We start from the raw sequence: 20460 nt of genomic DNA on the forward strand, positions 1-20460 counted from the left end.
GAACACAGGAGATTATGCAAGGAAAACCAGTCTGCCTTACTGAAGCTGGATATGGCCTATACAGAACAATCTGTTTTGGTGTCAGTTGGCCACCAGCTCTTGAGCTGGGTTTCATGGATCTCATAGGAGAGGTGGATGGAGATCAAAGCCTGCAGAGTCCCTGCACTCATCTTTGTGTATCCTGTACAGCATGGAAATAATTTGTGGGTACAGCTACACTGTGGGACAGTCTTCAACCTGCAGAGATTTATCAATAGCAAATGGTACTTACCCAATGGCTGAAAAAACAATGTTAAAGTACTCTTGAGTTCAAGTCCACCCCCAGCTACAGCTGTCAGCAGCAGGGCATTTTGCTACTTTGAGTGAGGCTGTAGTATGGAAAATTACTGCTGTACCACAGTTTAGAAGCATCATCATTGTGCTGGTCTTCCAGGCAGCGTTTGCATCAGCCCTGAGACACAGTTTGGCATCTGCTTGGCCTTGCAATAGCTGGCTTTCCAGTAACCATTATAAAATGTTGTTTAGCGTAAAGATACTTCTTTTAAAGTGGTTTGGCAGCATTCCCAGTGATCCCAGAGGGAGAGCAGCTAGGACTTGTTCTCCAGCTCTGAGGCAGCTGTCCACTGGGCTGACCAGGGTGGAGCTGTATGTGTTTTGGCTCTGCACTACAACTAGCGAGTAAAGACATGGATTGAGTTGTCCTTGGCTGCCTGCAATCCTTTGGCGTAGGGCTACGTCATGAAGTGGTGGGCCAGCAGCTCCAGGGTTGTGCAGTGGCTCTGTGAGGGCTTGTGATGGCTGGGTGGAGAGGGAGGACTGCAATGCAATAGAGCCATCTCCCTTGAAGACTGTGGAAGTAAATGTAGGGAGCAGCAGTCACACTTGAGCTAATTTTAGCTCATTTCAGCTTGCCATCCTAGGTTCCTTTTCCAGGTAATGGTGAGTAGTGAGCATATATCTCTTGTTCTATAACCAAAAAATACAGTAATTGTCCCATTTCTGTCTATGGGGTATAGGTAGACCTGTGGTGCCAAACTCAAGCCTAGATTTTTGTAGACAGACTTTTACCCTTAGTCTAATTAGAGTGTGGAGAGGTTCAGTAGATGACAGAGAAGGGGAGTACTGAGGGGCTAGTTTAAAAATTGGCTTGAGATGCTTTCTGTTCCTGTGACTTCTCAGAGGGTGAGCTTTGACATATGGTCTGGATCAAATACAAATTTTGCCTGAGTCTCCCCTGTTTCAGGAGTGTGGTATCTCCTTCATGTCTGTGAGGAAGATCTGTATCACATACTCTCCCCTGGTTTTCCTGGGCATGGAGCTGAGCCTTCCAACCCAGGAAAGCAGCCAGTGTTCCCCCCTGCAAGGGTGGTCAGCAGCACCTGTTTGGTCCTGTAAAGCCAGAGTGGGCAAATAACTGTGGTGTCCCATGTAAGATGTCATGGACATTGAGTAGCCCCATGCTGCAGGTCTTCATTCCTTTTTTTCCAGTCATCTGCTGCTGACCCACTGTGGCTGCTGGAGTATGCTGTAGGCATTTCATGCTTTTTTCCAAACTATAAAGAGAGCAGTCCTTGTGAATATTGTTTAAAACATAAAAAAAAAAAAAAAGAAACTTTAAAATAGCACAGTCTTTTTAGCACTAGTTGGAACTGATATGCACATGCAAACATACACTAGTTGCCACAGTCTCCTTCTGTCTGGAAACAAAAGATTTCTCTCCTTTAGGGGCCCCATTGTTTTCTGCAAGGAAGCTATTGAACCCCATTATTAAGTAATGGAAGCGGTATTTACTAGCTATCCTAAGCAGAAAATTTAAAAATGTGCATTCAATCTTAAAAATATTTTAAAAATTAAAAAAAAAATTAAAAATATTTTAAAACAAATCACAGATATCTCCCAGTCACCTAAGAAAAAGTAGCACAGGGAAAGACACACCCAAGAGACATACTCACATACTCTTTTTCTGGGGACAAAGAGAGTTTAAAAAAATGTACTTCCAGAATTCTTTTTGTCAGATCTATCAAGAAAAGTGATCATGTTGAGCATTGGGATTCATAGACAGGAAGGTTAATGAGGGTGAGGATTAGATAGATGTTGGTAACTGCAGGTGCAATGAACATAAAACGCTATGAATTTACAGTATCAAAGTCAAGCCAGGCCCATTTGATATCTTTCTGTGATAACTGATTGTCTAAAAAAAGAAAATATGTTAAACGTAATCAATTGGTATTTTCAGTAAGAACCTTGAAATGGTGGCACATGGAGAGTTACTGTTTCAGTGGAAAAGGAGAATGTTCAGCAGTAGCTAGGAAATTGCTAAAGCAAATATCATAGTGAGTTGTGCTGAAAGTAGAAGCATCAGTCTCAAAGGGCAGTTCACAGCTGAAGTTCTTAATGCATTTTAACTCACGTGCCTTGGCACAGGCTAGGATTGCACTACTTAGAGCATGAGCTAAAATTGAGGAAACAGTGCCAGTGTAAAGGATAATCAAAATAATAAACAGATGGAACAGAAAGACTCAAATTTTTTCCATAAGAAGAGAACTTGCTGATCACAGCATGACCATCAGATGCTAATATAATCCAACTGTGACAAAGACACATTTGTTTCTAGTCTGTATCAGGTGATTTTTCCAGCAGAGATGAAGAATTACTTTACTAGAACATGGCTTATTTACCTGGGCAAGAACACTAGGAGAGGATATACTTCTTGTCTATAAATAGATCAGTGGTAAAAACAAGTGAAGGAAAATAACTAAGTGGAGGGAAAGTTTTGCTGCAAGAACAAGTGTTTGGACTGAGTATGAATAAATTTAACCTGAAAGCTGGGGGAAAAAGAAAACCATTTGTGAAATGTGAATCTGTAGTCATCTTCCAGAGAGAGTAGTATGAGCAAAATATCTAGCCTATTTTAAAGTGAATCTGGATCAGGTTATAAATAGGACTTGTATCATATATTGCCCATAGTAGCACTGTATTGAATCTGATACCCTTGGGGCTCTTCCTAATTTTACAATCCAGTTTTCCTAATTCCTGGCAGATAGTAGACACAGGATCATTAATATGGTAATAGCTTTTTTTTTTCAGTAAGATATTTTTTGTATTTCTGTTAAAATTCCCTGCAAGTCCAAATTTTTCTAACATGGTATGGTAATATCACTCATCATTATCTTCTCTTTACTGTATCATTTAACAAAGCATTTGAAGTGTCTTACTCAGAATGTTTCATGCTTTTATGTGACATCTATTGTTGGGTCCACAATGAAAATATCATCTTGCAGGAACTTAGGAAGATTGACAATTAACAGGACTAGCTCCTGACCTGCAGTAGATTGGGCTGGTGAAAGGCTTCTGCTTTCATTCCTGCATTTCTCCTGCAGCACAGAGTTATCTCTGAAAGGAGGAATTATGGAGGCAGTACTCTCCAAGTAGCAATAACCTTTATTTTATATATATTTATATACATATAAAGTATATATATACATGTATATAAAGTATACCAAGTATGTCCAGTGGCTCATTTGATAATAAACATCTAATGCATCTAGTGTACTTGACTATAATACTCTTTGTATTAACCAGCACGTGCCCTTTTCTGTGTGGCTTAGACTAAATAATCACCCTAACAACACACTTCCTTTAGGTGTTTCACTGTGATTTTTTTCTTCTTTGCGAAAGCTGAGCTTGCAGTATATTAGTGTAGTAAACCCCCCTATCCTATATTGCTTCATATAAATGTATGGGATATGGTTTGAAAAAGGAAACAACTGTAGCTGATACTTTTATATCAATTTTTTACATTCAGCTGTTTATCAACAACAGTTAAACATTTACTCACTATTATGTCATCCAGACAAATTAGATTCTTTGTATACAAACAGGAAAAACAGCTTAATTTCAACAGGTAATCAACAGTATGAAGATTTTTTTTATGAAGCAAGAATTAGATATTTGCTTTTAAATACTTTTTGTTTGTTGCAGTTATCTGTTCTACAAGAGTCCAGCTTTTATTAGAAATTGTGATTCTTATTCTGCCAGCTACAAGAGTAAAGCAGGAAAACTTTTATTTGTACACTTTGGAGTTAATACTCATCTCTGCAGTAAAGCAATTTTATGTCTACCATTAAACATGCATTTAGAAACAGACATAAAGGGACTTATTCATACCTCAAAAGTGTATTTTCATGGTTTCAGTATGCTTTGGATGAGGTTCTAAATGTATTTCCTAAATCAAAGGAGATATAAACTGAATCCAATTTAATCTGTACTGCAGTATAGTCAAAAGCTTGTAGAAAAAGCTGGATAAATACACTTAAATCATCCTTGCCACTGAAGAAATGCAAAGATTCAAAGTTTGTTTCCAGTCTGAAACTGTATGCCCCATTTTGTCTTCCATCTCTTGACTCATGTTGTTGCTCTAATTTAAAAAAGTGGTACCCCAAGAGTTTCCCTTCTCCCATGAATCATTTCCCCCCCATCTTTCCTTGCACTAGAATTTCTCTACCTCTTCTGAATTTTGATTTGAACAGCTGCTTTTTATCTTCATGGTGGCTGCTGAGGAGTGTAGTGATTCTTCAAAATAAATGTGTCTGACTGAAGTCTGCCCCCTCCAGTGACTGAATCCCCACTGACGCGATGTGAGTTTGCTAAGTAACCAGCTTGAATTCCTCCTATAGTTTCCCAGATCTTCCTTTCATAGCCTAGCTTAGTGGAAGCAATAACATTAAGGCAGAATTATGGCTAGTAATAACCATTGTATTAATTAAAACTTGTCAGTTAGCCCTGTGGTTCACTGTGGTGGTGCAAAGAGGGTCAGACTGCTGAGACATCCAGACCACTAATTACAAGTCATTCAGTTCTGCTTGACTTGTCCATCTGAGGGTCCTATGATTTGTCTTGTCAGCCTTTCAGGAGTTGGTGCTGGTGTAAAACTTCTGGAGTGGAAAAGTCTTACTTAGATCCTTTTGGTTTTCCTGAATACTTTCAGAATTTTGATTTATTCTTATATATTGTTCAAGAATATATGTCCTTCTCATGGTCAGAACTTCATGCACTAACAAGGCTACCTCTTAAGAAACTACTAGGGCTAAAGAAGGGGCACACATAATAAATGTGTACTATTTGAGAAGCCTACAGTATCCTTCCGTGCCTCCAGTTGCCCGTCCAAAAGACAGGTTTTCCAGAGGTCCTGTGTTGTGCATATGTCTCGATAGTCCAGAAGATCCCAAATGGTACTGGGGTGACTCTGTTTGAGCAACTGAATCTTAGGTCAGACATGGACGTTATCCCTTCTGACTGCTAATGCCATGTGTCAGGGTCGGGAGCTGCTTTCTGCTTCATAGGGGTGGGGTTCAGTGGCTGGAGGACAGATATTTGCTGCTATTTGTGTTGTGGAATTCCCATGACATTTGCACTGGCTCACAAGTTTGACAGAAATCTGCAGGTGCCCCATACTCTTTTGTAGCAGCAGGTCCTGGTTACACAGGTTCTCTGTGGGATCTGAGTGGACACAAAAGCTATTCCAAAAGTTACTAGATTAAAGTTAATTTACTGTTTCGTTTCAGTGAGTTTTGCAATTGAGCACTCCTTTTAAAAAGAAATGTATAATTGAAATAAAATACTCCAGTCATTTATATTACATGTGCCCAAGCTGGAACATTTCAGGCAGGTTACACACAATGAGATAAGCCTGTAGCGGTTGCTTTTTATTGAGTATGCATGGAAACACAGCTGGATCTGACATAAGCAGTTGCAGACTGACTGGAAAAAGAAGGAAGAGTTGCATGTTCACATCTAGTCAAACTGTAATCTAAACAGTTGTCAGTTTATATTACTTATCCTGATGTGCTGCTTTCTGCATCCATCTATAGGGCTGAATGGGACATTCCATCTTATTCCATAGCCTGTTGTCATTGATGCATAATTCTGATCTCAGAATGGTTAAATTTAGTGGCCAAGCTTACAGCAGAGTAAGCACAGGTTATCATGTAAGTGACTGAACTAGATTTGGGTGTGAACAATCCAAATGTTTGGTTTAAAAAGAATTTTGCAGCAATTGCTTCAAGCAAGTCTCCTTCATTCTAGTTTTCATTTGCCTATATTATAGCACAAAGCTCTGTTCTAATATATTAGTTCCATATATGATGACTGAATCTGTAATTCCTATGACAACTATGTTGAGCTGAATGCCTTCATATTACTCATTGGTACCCTCCACTGATGGAAACTCTTACAGTTCCTTTACTGTTGATGTCTAGTGGGTTTTTTTTCCTCACAGAGGAGCTCATAAGAGAAAAAGCTATCCACCAGCACATTTATCTGGAAATGCCTTCTGAAGCCATTTGATGTGCCTGGGCACTGCAGTACCATTGTGTTGTAAGACTGATTAAGGAACTTTCATTTTATATTTGCAACCATGGAACTGATATCTTTGAGTGCTGAAAAGAAAGAGGATCTAGTTTACCTTCTAGAAACATTTCTTGTAATACACATTATATAATTCTGTAGCAGTTGCTTAATATCTTCTCCCAGAGGGAGCTACCTTTCTCTTGTTCTAGCCTCTTTGAAGTGACTTTTCTTGTGAATAAATTGGGTGAGATCCCCACGATATGCTCTGGAGACCACCTGTTCTTGTAGTTCACTTTTCTGCTGAGCCCACACTGTTCATACACTTAAATGTGCCGAGCTTATGGTAATTGCACCTTTCACCCACTCTGTAATTTCTGAGTCACTGCGTTGAGTCTCCCAGGAGCACCATGTGTACCTTTTTGTACAGTGAACTGACTGACTTCCTTTAGTTTTGCAATAACATAACCTCTACTGCTTCTTGAGGAGGTAACAAAGTGCAAATGAAGTGGCTGTGCTAGAACAGCATCCCCAGTGTGGCTGCCTATGCCAGCCTTTTTGAATGCTGCTGAGATCTCTTTTTTCTGAGATCTGAGGTTTTTTCCTGATCTCCACTCACATTCCTGCACCTTCTTTGAAAACTTGGTTAAAGGCTTAATCATATCTGCAAACACTGATACAGAATTCTGGGGAAGAATAAAACTTGCAAAACATTGCAGCCTATGTGAACTTGTAGAGCAAGGAGCTTTGTACTACTTTTTCTCATTCATTTTTCTAAGGTTATTAGTCTATTTCTAAATATTTTTCTATTTCATGTACCACTTGACCTGTTCATCAGTTGACTTGGAAGTGAACAGCTCCCAGAGTTATGGTTTATATTTGTATAATTCACTCTTTCAGTGGTGTTTGAATCTGACTGTAGGTTAATGCATCATCTGTTCATGAAATTACATGGATTTGATCAGCCTCTGATAACCATGTTTGGTTGATATGAATATTGCATAAAGCTAGAGCACAGTGAAATCCTGGGGCAGTAGATGCTTGTAAAATGGTATTGCTGCCCTGCAAATGTAGGGGGGAATTCTTCCCATCCTTGCCCTCATAACAAAGTCCCAAAGACTGCATATGCTAAATCTGTTTTGCCAGACTCTGGCATTTTTTGCTACAACAGGTGTGGTTTATGGTACAACGGAATTAATTGCTCAAACTCCAACCATTACCCAGTAAATCCTGCTATCTGCTTTTATGATAGGCCAGATTGGAGCATCAGAAATGCCTCATCTTTGTGCAATTATTTGTTACTCCTGTAAGCTTTTTTTCTGTGGTTTGGGGATATTTTTACTGCTTCTGTGGTTGATGGTCTGGACTCAAACACTTTGCCATACTCTTGCAGTCTACTTGCTTTTGAGACTCTACCCATTCATCTCTAGTTCAACTTCTGGAGTTTTAGGGCAGCACATTCATGCACCTCAGGAATAATTTCTGACTGCCACTCTGCCAGCCTTTCCCAACTCTATGAACATGGATTTTCCAAATCCAGTATCATTTAATGTTCTTGTAATAATAGCATGGCAAGGATTTCTTTCTGTCTGTCATTTGGGAGCATTAAGTCACACTCAAAATGTTCCAATACCTCTCCAGGAGCAGTTGGGTCAATTTATTTTTAATCTGCTGTTGTGCCCAGGATAAGATTCAGGGTTAATTATTAACATCAGAGCATCAGAGCATCTGTTCTGGGTTCTTTAAATGCAGGGATGGTGGTAATGAGTAACCTGGGTTCTGTATTCTATAATATTCCTGCCAAACTATAGGCTTTTTTCCAAGCTGAGTTTTTGGTTTAGCTAGTTAGATTAGGTCAAGCAAGCTGAAATCTTTTTGTCACTTCCTTATCAGTCGGGTACACATATTGACGATGGACTTTAGTCTTATTTGTGTTTACCTGTATCTCTTGCTAAGAAAATGTTTCATTCTAACACACTGTCTTGTTTGTTTACCTTCTGCTAACTGCTCAGACTTTTCAAAGCAATTTTCTCCATGTGCTTCCACTAAATCATCAGAAATACATTATTTCTCCCTGTGAAACACCCGGCTTAGCAAATTTAGAGCAGTATGTGGAGGGGCTAAATATTAACAGATGAATATTTGGCTTCCCTATATGCATCTACCAGAAAACCGGGTGATACGTCAAACATGGAAACATGCTTGACATTAGGCACTTCTTCCAGAATTTTTACCCTTAAAGATATTGGAGACATTTAACTTTTATTTTTATTTAGTTACTTTGATTATGCATTTAACCAAGAGTAGGTTTATTTTTTTTTTAAGACTGATGTCACTAAAGATTATGTGTGTTACTTTGTCCTCCTCACTATTGCTTTGGAGGGCAACACTTCTCATTTGGCTTCTACTTTAGCACAAGGAGGAGTTGTGAGTTCAGGGACTTTGGCTTCTAAAGCTGTGTTCTGTAGTTTGAGAGCTTCTGGGGCTGGTGTTCATTCTTTCAATCGCGTTTGTACAAATCTTCGTGAAACCACAGGTTTGAAGTCTGAATGGATGTCTTCTTGACAGTACTATTACAAAGACTGGGAGTTTCAGTTTTGAGTATTCATTTACTCTCAGTCTCTGACTGGGCCTTGCTTTATCACTATTATATATTCTATGTATGTTTTTGATACATCGTTTTTATGTGAGTTTCATATGCTTAACATTTTTTCTCACTGCTGATTCTAGCATCGTTCTTTCCAACCAGAATGTGACTTAAAATCTACTAGTGTTCCATTTATTTTCCTGGCTAATGGTGTATTCAGTTGTCAAAACTGTTACCACGATTCCCATTACGTGTTTGCCCAAAGTCACAGTGCTTTTTTCATCCTCCTTGTTCATGTGTCTGACAAATATCAGCTCCTGCAAAGTGATGTTGTCTTGGTTTGTGCTGTTTACTACAGCTTGTGCAGTTCTGTGTACTTGCTTTTCTGGATTACAGCTAAGTTCTTCATGTGTTTTCCCTTGTATCTATATTCTAAGTACTTGAATATGATCATGATGATTGGAGCCTGGCCTGTCTTCCAAGAGGTTCATGTTTTGGTAGAGGACTTTGTCATTCTCAGGTCATTCTCAGTACTGGAGTTTTTGTATCTCTAGCACGCCAAAAGCAATTTTGATGGCAATGATTTTTATCTTGGTCTTCCCCTAAATACTGCCTGAGCATTGTGTCCCAGATTTCAAGTCTTTTATCTGTGACTATTTTAGTTCACTTCAGTACTGCAAGATTGTCTCTAAATCACTCAAGAGTTCTGCCCTGTACTTTTATCTTCTTTTTGTACTCTGTTTAAGAATCTCTCATATCTTTAATATTCACATGGGTCACAACATTCCTTGAACTATTTTGGTGCAGTTCCGTAATTAATCTTTTCTGTCAGAGGTAACGGAAAATGATTAAACACATCAAGTGTCTCAGAAGCACTTGTTGTCAGAAATAAAGCTATTTTTATCTTGTCTCCCATTGCTTTGCAAAGTCGAACGCTGCTTAATTCTTTTCCAGATGACCTTTATATTTTCAGAGACTGTTTGCATCTCAGGAGACTTGAAACTGCTTTTCCATCCCACTTGTCTCTTGGTGCTTTAGTTTATTTGGACAGGATGTCGACTCCAGTGGTTGTGCCAGCCTGTCTTGTGTGGTGAGTGGAGTGGAACACGCACTTTTTCATCTCACTTTCTTGTCTGGGCTTTAAAAATGGCTTGAGTGAATTGTGGCCCAGAGATGTCCCTGCCTGCACTGCATGAGAAGTGCTTCAGATGCAGGTGATGGCAAAAATGGGGTGAGATGAGTCCCTGCCAGGGAGTGTGTCCTGTGTTTGCACAGCCTCTGATGGTGCTGATGGGGTTTGCAGAGTGCTCTGTGCAGTCCAGCTGCCTTCTCTGTGCCTGCCATGCCACAGAGTGCTGGCCCAGTGGGTGGCCTTTCAAAGCAAGGTGAGCCTGAAAGAGGTTTAACTCAGGGCTTGTACCATGACATCTCAGCTTTCTGTACTTCTAAGGAGAGGTTTCCTGCAGCAGCCACCTGACACAGTGGAATCAAAGGGTTTTTGTTTCCTTCCATCGCGTCGTGGTCACTGGGTCTCCCTGCTGCATATCTGATAATGTTCATTATGGCTGTGCATACAGTGTATGAAAGTAAAAGCCTTCCAAGACTTTCATCTGCTCTAAAATTCAATAGCAAAGCGTTAAATAACTCTTACCTGCTTTCTTATCTTTTGGGTTTGTTTTTTTCCCCTTCTGCTAATATTTTTGGAGTACCTGCAATGCATCCTGATGCCTGTGGCTTAGCTTCGTGCTTTCAGGCTGCCTTCACCCTTTTCTTCTCATGCTAGCAAAGCTCTATTTTGCCTACGATGAGGAAAAATAGTATTCTATCTAGCCACTGTGCCTTCAGACAAACACTTAATGCTTTTTTGGGTATTTTTTCTGTAGAGGTGAGTATCACATTAAACAGAGGCACTTATTCTGGAGTTAATACCTGGTCTACAACTTGGGATATCTGGTTTAATTTTTCTTTTTCTGTGCATATTGTAATATCTCTCTTCCCAGTTATTAAAAGAGGAATGTTATTGCTTTGGGCCTAATGTGTGGCTGCCATAAATTTATTCATGTTCGTGAGGCATCAGAATGTTCCAAAACAGTGACTAATGTATATTGAGAAAGGAACTGGAACAAAGAGTGTAGCTCAGATGTGTGATCAATACTTAGAGCTGTAATTCTAGTAAATTTTACATGGAGTGGTTGTAGACTGAAAATGCTCACTTGGTGTTCTATGTACCATTTACATAGCCTAATTCTCTTGCAAGGTTGTTGAGATTGGTCAAAAAAACTTAATCAATTGAAAAGATCATTTGTGGTAATGTTGGCTAACAGACTGTAAAAATAAAACTGGAACGCTACATATTTGGGAAGGAATTGGGGAGAAACAGAGTAACTGTATAACTAATATCTATAAAAGTCCTCTGCTTAATATATGAAGATGTTATTTTACTAGTTTGGAAATATGGGAAAAACCTTAAGTAATTTCTACATACCTGTATCTGTTACTCAGTATTAAGAATATAACTTGATTGTGAAAGAGAATGTTTGCCCAAAAACTGTGTGGATAAAACTGACTTAGGATCTAAGGGTGAAAAGTACATTAAATGTTTCATCCTTTTTTGGAGCTTTTGATTGAAATACTTATTTTTGATTATATGAGTGAAAAAACCACATTTTCTCCTTCCTGGTACAAGGCACATTGTGACTAATACATACTAGGTTTTCTCATGTTATTCATTCCCATGTCATTCAAATATTTCCATTTCAGAAGGGCTTTTGATGTGGAACAGAATAAGGATGTTTTTATTGGAAGTATATCAGCCCAGTTTCTACTAATCAAAACCCCCCTTTGTACACCCTTTCCAATTAACTCTTCTCTTTGTATTGCTAAATCGTAGAATTATAGACATAGAATCATTTAACTTGGAAAAAAATCATCTCTCTGGGCAGCCTGTGGTGGGCTTGACAGACCGTTCTTTGAGTGACAAAATTTTTCCCACTATCCAATCTAAATCTCCCCTGGTGCAACTTGAGACCGTTTTCTCTTGTCCTGTCACTTGTTACATGGGAGAAGAGACCAGCTACACCCTCATTTTAGGTGGTTGTCATGAGTGATAAGGTTCTCCCTGTGCCTCAGTTCCTCCAGGCTAAACAGCTCCCTCAGTTGCTCCTCATCAGATTTGTGCTCCAGACCCTTCTCCAGCTCTGTTGCCCTTCTCTGGACACGCTCCAGCCCCTCAATGTCCTTCATGTAATGAGGGGCACAGAATTGAACACGGGATTCGATGTGTCACCTCACCAGTGCCATGTACAGTAACGCTTTCCAATTCAGTTTCATTAATATTCAAAAAACAGTTAATATGCAAACATAATTCATCTGAGCGTGGAGAGCAAGATATTAGTGCAATTTATTTATGAAATGAATGGTATTATTACTGTTTCAGAAGACACAGAACTTAAAATTGAGAGATCTTGTTCTGGAGGAATGAACACAAATTGTGGAATTGTGATGTTTCCAATTAAAATTCTTGATTTGCTCTTGTGAAGTCTGTGCATCATGATAGATGTAAATACTGAGAACTTGCAGAATGATCCATATCAGTGCCAGACTCAGTAAGATCTTAATGATCATGAAATTTAGAGGAGTAGTCAGGCAAACAAATGTCTTTGTATTACTACATTGTATCACTACAGTGATTCTTGGACTGTATAGATCTGTCCTGCCACAGAGTGGACAGTCTGTGACACAGTAGGGCTTTGTCAGATTATGAAGCTTTTGTGCCTGTGTTGAATTACTTCTGGTATCACTGCAGGACTTTGGTAGGACCTAGCCTATGCCATGACATTGCAGGGGTTTTTTTTCTGTCTTGGAAATGTGTTTGACCCTTCCCAGGCTATTCAGGTCTCCTGCATGGAAATGACAGGTGTGACCTGAGGCTTCATTATTCTAGAGTGCCAACTAGTTGCTTGTGTTAAGGCAGCTGGTGGAGCCAGAAATCTCCACTGGCTGTAGTGGGAGCTTGGGCTCACATGTGGACAGTGAAATATAAGGTGTCTTCAGCTCAAAAGGATTCCCACTCTAGAAATAGGATTAATTTGCCTGAAGATAGCAGTAGTGCAAATTATCATTTGGTGTGTTCTGTAGTATCTCAGGTGTCTCTATGGAGCTAAGAGATGCGATTTAGGGTTTATTGGGAGAATCACAGCTTTCTGAAACTGGCTGGAATTTGGGCTAGAAGTCTAGTTTGCTCTGAAGTCTCTAAAGCTGTATTAACGACCTAATTTTAAGCAAATCAATTCTCTTCCAGATTTCCATATAGGCTCTCTGCTTTGTCACTGGCTTCTTAGAGCTTTATTTCTATGCAGTTTTGATTGCTTCATTAATATACATCCACAGAGCCTGGGGACTTTAATGCACTGTTTTCTACGTTTAGCATTTTTTAAATGGAAATAATATAATTCCACTTCATGCACACTCTAGAGGGCAGACATTTAAGTGGGTTTCTTCTTGCCACCTTTCATCTGCTTATAGAATATGTCATGTCTAAACTGAGTAACAGGTTTTGTTTGTCATCAGTGGAGAGAGATGGACTCGTAAAGAGTGACTCACACTTTATAACTTAGACAACAGTCTTCTCATTTTCTGTGGAGACAGACCAGGTGACTTCGAAAGCAAAGTTGAATGAGATGATCCCACATTGCTACACTTCATCTTTTTTCGTTGCAGTGAGAGAGTAAACAGCACCTCGTTATTCATGTAGAGGGGTAATCTCTAGAATTCTCTTTCTCCTTTCTTCATGGTAGATCCAAAGCTAATAAAATGCTGGAAGATCTCTCTCCACTGATAGGGAACAGAGAGGCCCAAGAGTTCTGGGTGCCACAGTCCTCAAGGTGTTCTGCAGGTGGGCAGCATACTTGCAAATGAAGATGAAAGAGATGAAATTATGTGTTTGAGAGTGTGCATGGTGGTATCTTAACATTTGAGATGGTAAACTAGAGATGAGTCATGCTTAACAGAGGAAAAAATATATGGCCCCTTTATGAGAGAAAATTTGGGTGTGCAAATTTGAGTTGCAAGTAGTGACAAATTTGTTTCCAATGGCATTTTAAAAATCATATTTTAAGTGTTGGGTGTTGGTCCTGATGTGTAATGTCTTTTGTTCTTTCCTGAGCATAACAGAGCTTCAGTGTGAAGTAAAATAAAGTCTGTACTTAGGTCAGATCTCATTTATGGTATGAAATGTTGAAGTTGTTACTATAGTTTCTCACGAGCATCAAAACCCATTGTATTAATTCAGACAGATGGTCAGGCTGCATCATGTTTATTGGAGCTATTGATGTATTATAAATGAGAGCATCTACACTGATGTCTGCAACTGAGAGCCTGGTTCAGATACATGCATGTAGGTGTGGACTGTGATTCACAGTTTCTGAGATTGTTCTTTTTGGGTTTTGGTGACCGCTCTAAAAGGATATAGCCCCTGTAGGGCCTGTGTCAGATCTATGCTGATGTTTTATATACCCCACAATGACTCAAAAGCAGCAGGGGTTATTGGTCTTGCCTTTCATTGTCCTTTTATTCCAATGGTCTTTCTCCGAGCAGTGGTAATTAAAATTCTGCTAGAGCAGTAAAATGGTAGAATTTACTATTTTCCTGGGTAATTAACAATGTGGATGTCAAAAATTATATTCCTAGTAATTCTGGCAACTGGAAGTGATTGTATTTCAAAGCTTATGTGGTAAGAGTGTATGAAAATAAAACTCTAAACATCAGCTATCAATAAATTAATGATAAAATTTGCCAACATGTCAACTGTATGGAGTGAAATTATAATGCTTTCTATATGATTTATATTTCAGGGAGGGCTAAAAATGCATGTGACATTTTGATATTTGTTCATTTCATTGGCGACTCCGTATGGCAAGAGTGAAGGTTCATGTCATCACAGCACATATGAACAAATACTGAGTGATGAGTCTCAAAATGCAAATGTAAACTGTTAGTAGAGTTATTAGGTAGCTTTTTACTCTAATGAGTGGATCTCAGAATTACAGAATCACAGGATGGGTCAGGCAAGAAAGGATCACAGTGGTTTGTCTGGTCCAGCCTCCCCACTCAAACGGGGTCATGCTGGATCACATTGCACAGTATTGTATCCAGACAGTTCATGAATATCTCCAGTGAGAGGAACTCCTCAACCCCTCTGGGCAGCCTATTGCAGTGCTTGGTGATCTGCACAGTAAAAAAGTTCTTCCTTATATTCAGATTCTTCCAGTGAATCAGTTTCTGCCTTCTGCCTCTTGTCCTATAGCTCAGCACTGCTGAGCAGAGCCTGGATCCATCCTCTTGGCACAATCCTATGGATACTTACAGGCACTGATGATGTCCCATCTCAGTCATCTCTTCTTGAGGCTGAACAGGCCCAGCTCCCTCGGCCTTTCCTCATAAGAGAGATGCCTCAATCCCCCAGGCATCCTTGCTCTTCTCCACTGGACCCTCTCCAGGAGCTCCATGTCTCTCTTGTCCTGAGGAGCCCAGAACTGGACACAGCACTCCAGATGTGCCTCACAAGGGCTGAGTAAAGGGGCAGGATCACCTGCCCCCGACCTGCTGGCACTGCTCTTCCATCCTAATCCACCCCAGGACACCAATGGTCCAGGGCACCAAGGACACTGCTGGCTCAGGGACAGCTTGTCGTCCACCAGGACCCTCAGGCCTCTCTCTGAAGAGCTGCTTTCCAGCAGATGTCCCTCAGCCTGTCCTGGGACATTGGGTTATTTGGTGCAGGACCCTTCATTTGCCTTTGTGGAACTTCAGACAGTTTTTCTCTGCACATCTCTCCAGCCTCTTTAGGTCCTTCTGGAGGATTGCACAGAACTCCGTTATATTGGCCACTCTCCCACGTTTGTGTTGTCAAATCTCATATTTTTACCTTTTAATCAATGACCTAGGAAAAATCCATGACAATTTCCACTAATGTATAGATTACAAGAGCTGGGATATTGATTCACAGAACAGCCAAAAATCTTTGATAAGCTAGGTTCAAAGAAAAGATATGTTTTAGATCGTGAAGGGCTCTGGAGATATGGTGTTTAGATGTGTATATGCTCACAGTGTAATTCTGTGGCCACATAAGCAGAAATGGTATGGTAAATTCTCTCTGGTTTTACTGCTGGCAAAACTGCCAGTGGCATATTATGTCCAATTCTGCTTCTGCAGTTAAAGACAGATGATGACAAATTGGAAGAGAATCAGAGGAGAGTGGTGAGAGTGGTTAAAGAGCTTGAAGGTAATGCCTGAAGATAATGCAAGGCTTCAGGAACTTAATCTATTTAGCTTTCAAAGGGAACATCAAGAGACTCTTATAACTGACTCTGTAAGATCTCAGGAAAGAAATTTGGTACAAAATATGTTCTTACAGTAGAAGATAAAATTATACCAAGACAAGTGCTTAAATTCTGATGCTAGGTGTAAATAGTAAATTTTAATAGATTAAATTGAGTTATTGGAATAATTTTTCAGAACCTGTGGCAATTTTTTTTGCCAGACCTTCTAAAGTCCAGATAGGTAGTTCTATATCCCTATATTGTGTGTTCTGATTCAAAGAGTATTAAGTTCAAAGGTGTTTCTTTGTTTTGTATTGTTTCAGAGTTTTGGGCCGTTCTTAAGATTCTTCTTTATATATCTGTGAATCTGCAGATAAAGTGATATTCCTATAATGACAATCTTTTTTGAAGCCTGTTTGGTTAAATGCATTTTCATTTTTGTAAATACTGGCAGTATGTCTGAACTCAGTAATAGAGGTTAATAGAGCCAGAAGTGTCTTCAGTGCTGTAATAGTATCTTGTGGAAAATGGAGAAGCTCTTTTCCCCAACCAACTAGCAATTTCTGGTTGATACATGGTATTAATATGGTATTAAGAGGTAATTTAGGTATTGTAAACTATTGATGAATGAATAAGACTGAGCCCCAGTACTTAAGAATAATTGTGTTACTTAAAATGGATTTTTGTGTCCATTAATTACATCGTTTCTTTTCAACAGGCCCATGCTAAGGTCTGGCATCTCTACAATGACCATTTCCGTCCAGCTCAAAAAGGAAAAGTGTCCATTGCCCTTAGCTCCCACTGGATAAAACCCCAGCATATGACTGAAAAGAACATAAAAGAATGCCAAAAATCCCTTGATTTTGTGCTTGGCTGGTTTGCTAAGCCCATATTTATTGATGGTGACTATCCAGAGAGCATGAGGAGCAACCTCTCGTCTCTGTTGCCTGAATTCAGTGAAGCTGAGAAGAAGTATATCAAGGGAACAGCTGACTTTTTTGCTCTTTCTTTTGGAGCTACCCTGAGTTTCCAGCTTTTGGACTCCCACATGAAATTCCAGCAGTTGGAATCAATAAGCCTGAGGCAGCTCCTTTACTGGATAAACAGTGAATATAACAACCCCCAAATATTCATTGTGGAGAACAGCTGGTTTGTTTCTGGTACCACCAAGAAAGATGATGCCAAATATATTTACTATCTCAAGAAATTCATTATGGAAACGTTAAAAGGTAGGACTTACTTTGTATTAATACATGCTTGAAAAAATCATACTTCAGTATAGCCTATAGAGGTGTGTTGAGGTACCGGGCTGAAACCAGATTTTTGTGTTTAGCATTCATCTTGGCACTTGTGAAATGAGACTTCAAATCCCTTTCCTGGGTTTGTTTTTTTCCTTGAAGAACTCTTTTATCTGCAGATAGCATTTGGTGAGCTTGATGCTGCTGTCCTTGAAGTCAGTAGGAAAATTTCTACTGACTTTGGTAGGAGGAAGTGTGAGATGTAAACTATTCTCAGTGGCCTTAGGAGAATTTTCTGTGTTATATATTAATAGCTGCTTTCCTTATCTGAATGCATATGTGCAAAACATAAGAATATATATATGGGAAGGTAAATACTATGAAATAAGAATTCCCCTGAAAAAACCCATAAGGCTGAAATAGTACATTTTAAAATGAAATATTGGAACCTTTTCATTCTGCATCTTGCCCTTGCACAAATTTTACAATTGTACAGCTCTGGGCATCAATCAAAGTAATTTGAATTTGCATCAGTTAAAGGAGAACTGAATGGTTGAGGATATATAATAAAAATAATTTAATTTGTTAGCAAACAGTAAGAAAAATACACCACCTTAAATAAGACTTATTTGCTGTTTTCCCGTTTCCTTCTGGCAAAACATTTTTTCAATCCTAGTAGTCGCCAATAAGTTGTTGGGGTTCCCATTTCCACTTTCATTGTCTTTTAATTTCTAAATTTACAATTTATTAAGTGATTTACTTGTCTACAGTTTACTATTCTTGGTTTAAAGAGTATTGTTATATCTATTAGTTCAGATGAGATAGACATTGTGTTCCATTGCCATTTTCATATGGTGAATGAGAAAAAATTGCCATCATTTTATTCTCATCCGTAATAAAGATGCAGAGGACTCGCAAATTGGTTTTATCTGCTATTCCAGAAACCTAATTATTGCAAATAAATTAAAAGGTGAACAAATACCTGAGCCTGTGGATCCAAAATAAAAGCTTGGAAACAAAACAGTAACTAACTGTTGTAAGTATGGTATCACTAGTTTTCATAAAGTCAGATGAAGAGCTCTTCTTCATGAAGAGATCATAGTCCAATTACCCCTATTTCTGCTTAGATTTTAAATTACTGGAAATATATACATGGATCTGTCTTTTAATCATAGCTGGCTGGAAGCAATCTCAATTTACAAACTGTCTTTTGTTTTATTGTATCACTCAATAAATAATAATAACGACGACAGTATGATAGGCATGCAATAACATACTGGCACTTGCCTAAATCTTTTGTAGTAAAAAAAAGAACAAAGAAAGCAGAGACAGGCTGGGTCTGCAGAAGAGACTTTGATATCATTAAAATGGAAAGTATTGCACCCAAATCTTCTGTTGTTAGAATCTTCAAAATCCAATGTAAATACCAAAGTTCTCTATGCAATACCTTGGGGAATTTAACGGAGAAAGATCCAAAAAATGCATCATGCTATCTGTGAGCAGAGTGGTTGGACAGCATTAAAAACCAAACACAAAGGCGTAAGCTTTCTCTCTGAGAGATGTAGATATGCTTATCCAGTGAAATGAAGCACTGTAATATGAAGATTTTGGAGGTATTTACCATGAAATTTACTCCAGTGGTGAAAGGACAGTAAAATGATACTGGAGCTGTAGCACTGAGAAGCAAGGATGATTAATTTAGACATGGGGCTGCATAACTGGGATTTTGCTACTTGCTAGATCTTGCCAGTATCTGTGCCTGGCTGCGTGTATGCACTGGTTCAGACAACTGCTTATTTCTGTATCTGCTTTAACAAGTAAGTGCAGTCCAGTTGGTGCAAGCTTGTAGAGAAAAAATGAATTGGTGTTGAGGGCCGGGTGTCCACACTGTATGTATTCCCATTTCTGGATTAATTTCACCCCAAAGGAGCCCAGGACGTGCATTCTGAGTCCACTGTGTGATGTGAACTGAAGCATGATGAGGGAGATTTGCTCAGAAATGTGCTCCTGATTTCACTTTAAGTGCTGATGTAGGTGTCCATTCTGATACTGCGTGCTGTAGACAAGCTCTGTACATTTTTTTAAAATTTATTTTTAAATTTTCCTTTGGGAAAGGATATTTATTTGGGATTCACAGCCTTGTTTGCTATTTTTCTTTTCTTTTCTTTTCTCTTTTCTTTTCTTTTCTTTTCTTTTCTTTTCTTTTCTTTTCTTTTCTTTTCTTTTCTTTTCTTTTCTTTTCTTTTCTTTTCTTTTCTTTTCTTTTCTTTTCTTTTCTTTTCTTTTCTTTTCTTTTCTTTTCTTTTCTTTTCTTTTCTTTTCTTTTCTTTTCTTTTCTTTTCTTTTCTTTTCCCCAGGCATCATTTAGGGTTGATTAGAGTAAATAGAGCTGTAGTATAAAATTGTTAAATATTAATTAGAGGTGTTAATTGGTTGGAGATTTCTTCTCCCATGTGTGGGTATCTCACCACTTACTCTGGGGTCATATTCACTTCCCTTCTCTGTCTCTGGTGTGACAAACAAATGGATTGTGCCTTGTAAAGCAGAGCACGTTGCCAGGGAGGGCGTCCAAGCTCCTCTGGGTCATGTTGACTAGTGGAGGTCAGATCACTGTCTAGGGAGTTACCAGATCTGAATTCAGAGTCTTAAGCAGAAAAGGAACAGCCAAGCCCATGACAAGTAGGGCCAAGCTATTCTCTGGTATGTCCAGAGGCAAAATAGAGGTCTTGGGCACCTTCCAGATGGAAGCATGGGCTGAGGGCTTCACAAACCTCCCCTTCAGGCACTGGGGTTGGATACTTAAGGGTCTGCCACATTTCCTTGCACGACTTCTATACTATCGAGCCAAACAGGGCATGAACTGACCTGCTGTTTAGTTTTTAACCCAGTTCTGGCAGAGTTCCGATCTGTACAGTATCATGGTTGTAGGTGTGCTCTGGGGGATTGCTTAAATCAGGAGTCACTTGCTGAG

The 20460-nt window shown here is 39.1% G+C and overlaps 1 protein-coding gene across 1 annotated transcript in view; it reads left to right on the top strand.

Annotated features, from left to right (window-relative positions):
- KL (klotho) overlaps positions 1-20460 on the top strand; it is a 45626-nt gene that overhangs the window by 12202 nt on the left and 12964 nt on the right. Inside the window, exon 2 of the mRNA XM_014889759.2 lies at positions 16970-17480. Within this exon, the coding sequence (XP_014745245.2) occupies positions 16970-17480 (511 nt within the window). The remainder of the gene's footprint in view (positions 1-16969; positions 17481-20460) is intronic.

Source organism: Sturnus vulgaris, chromosome 2 (assembly GCF_052056855.1).
Source record: "Sturnus vulgaris isolate bStuVul1 chromosome 2, bStuVul1.hap1, whole genome shotgun sequence".
NCBI classification, from domain to species: Eukaryota; Metazoa; Chordata; class Aves; order Passeriformes; family Sturnidae; genus Sturnus; species Sturnus vulgaris.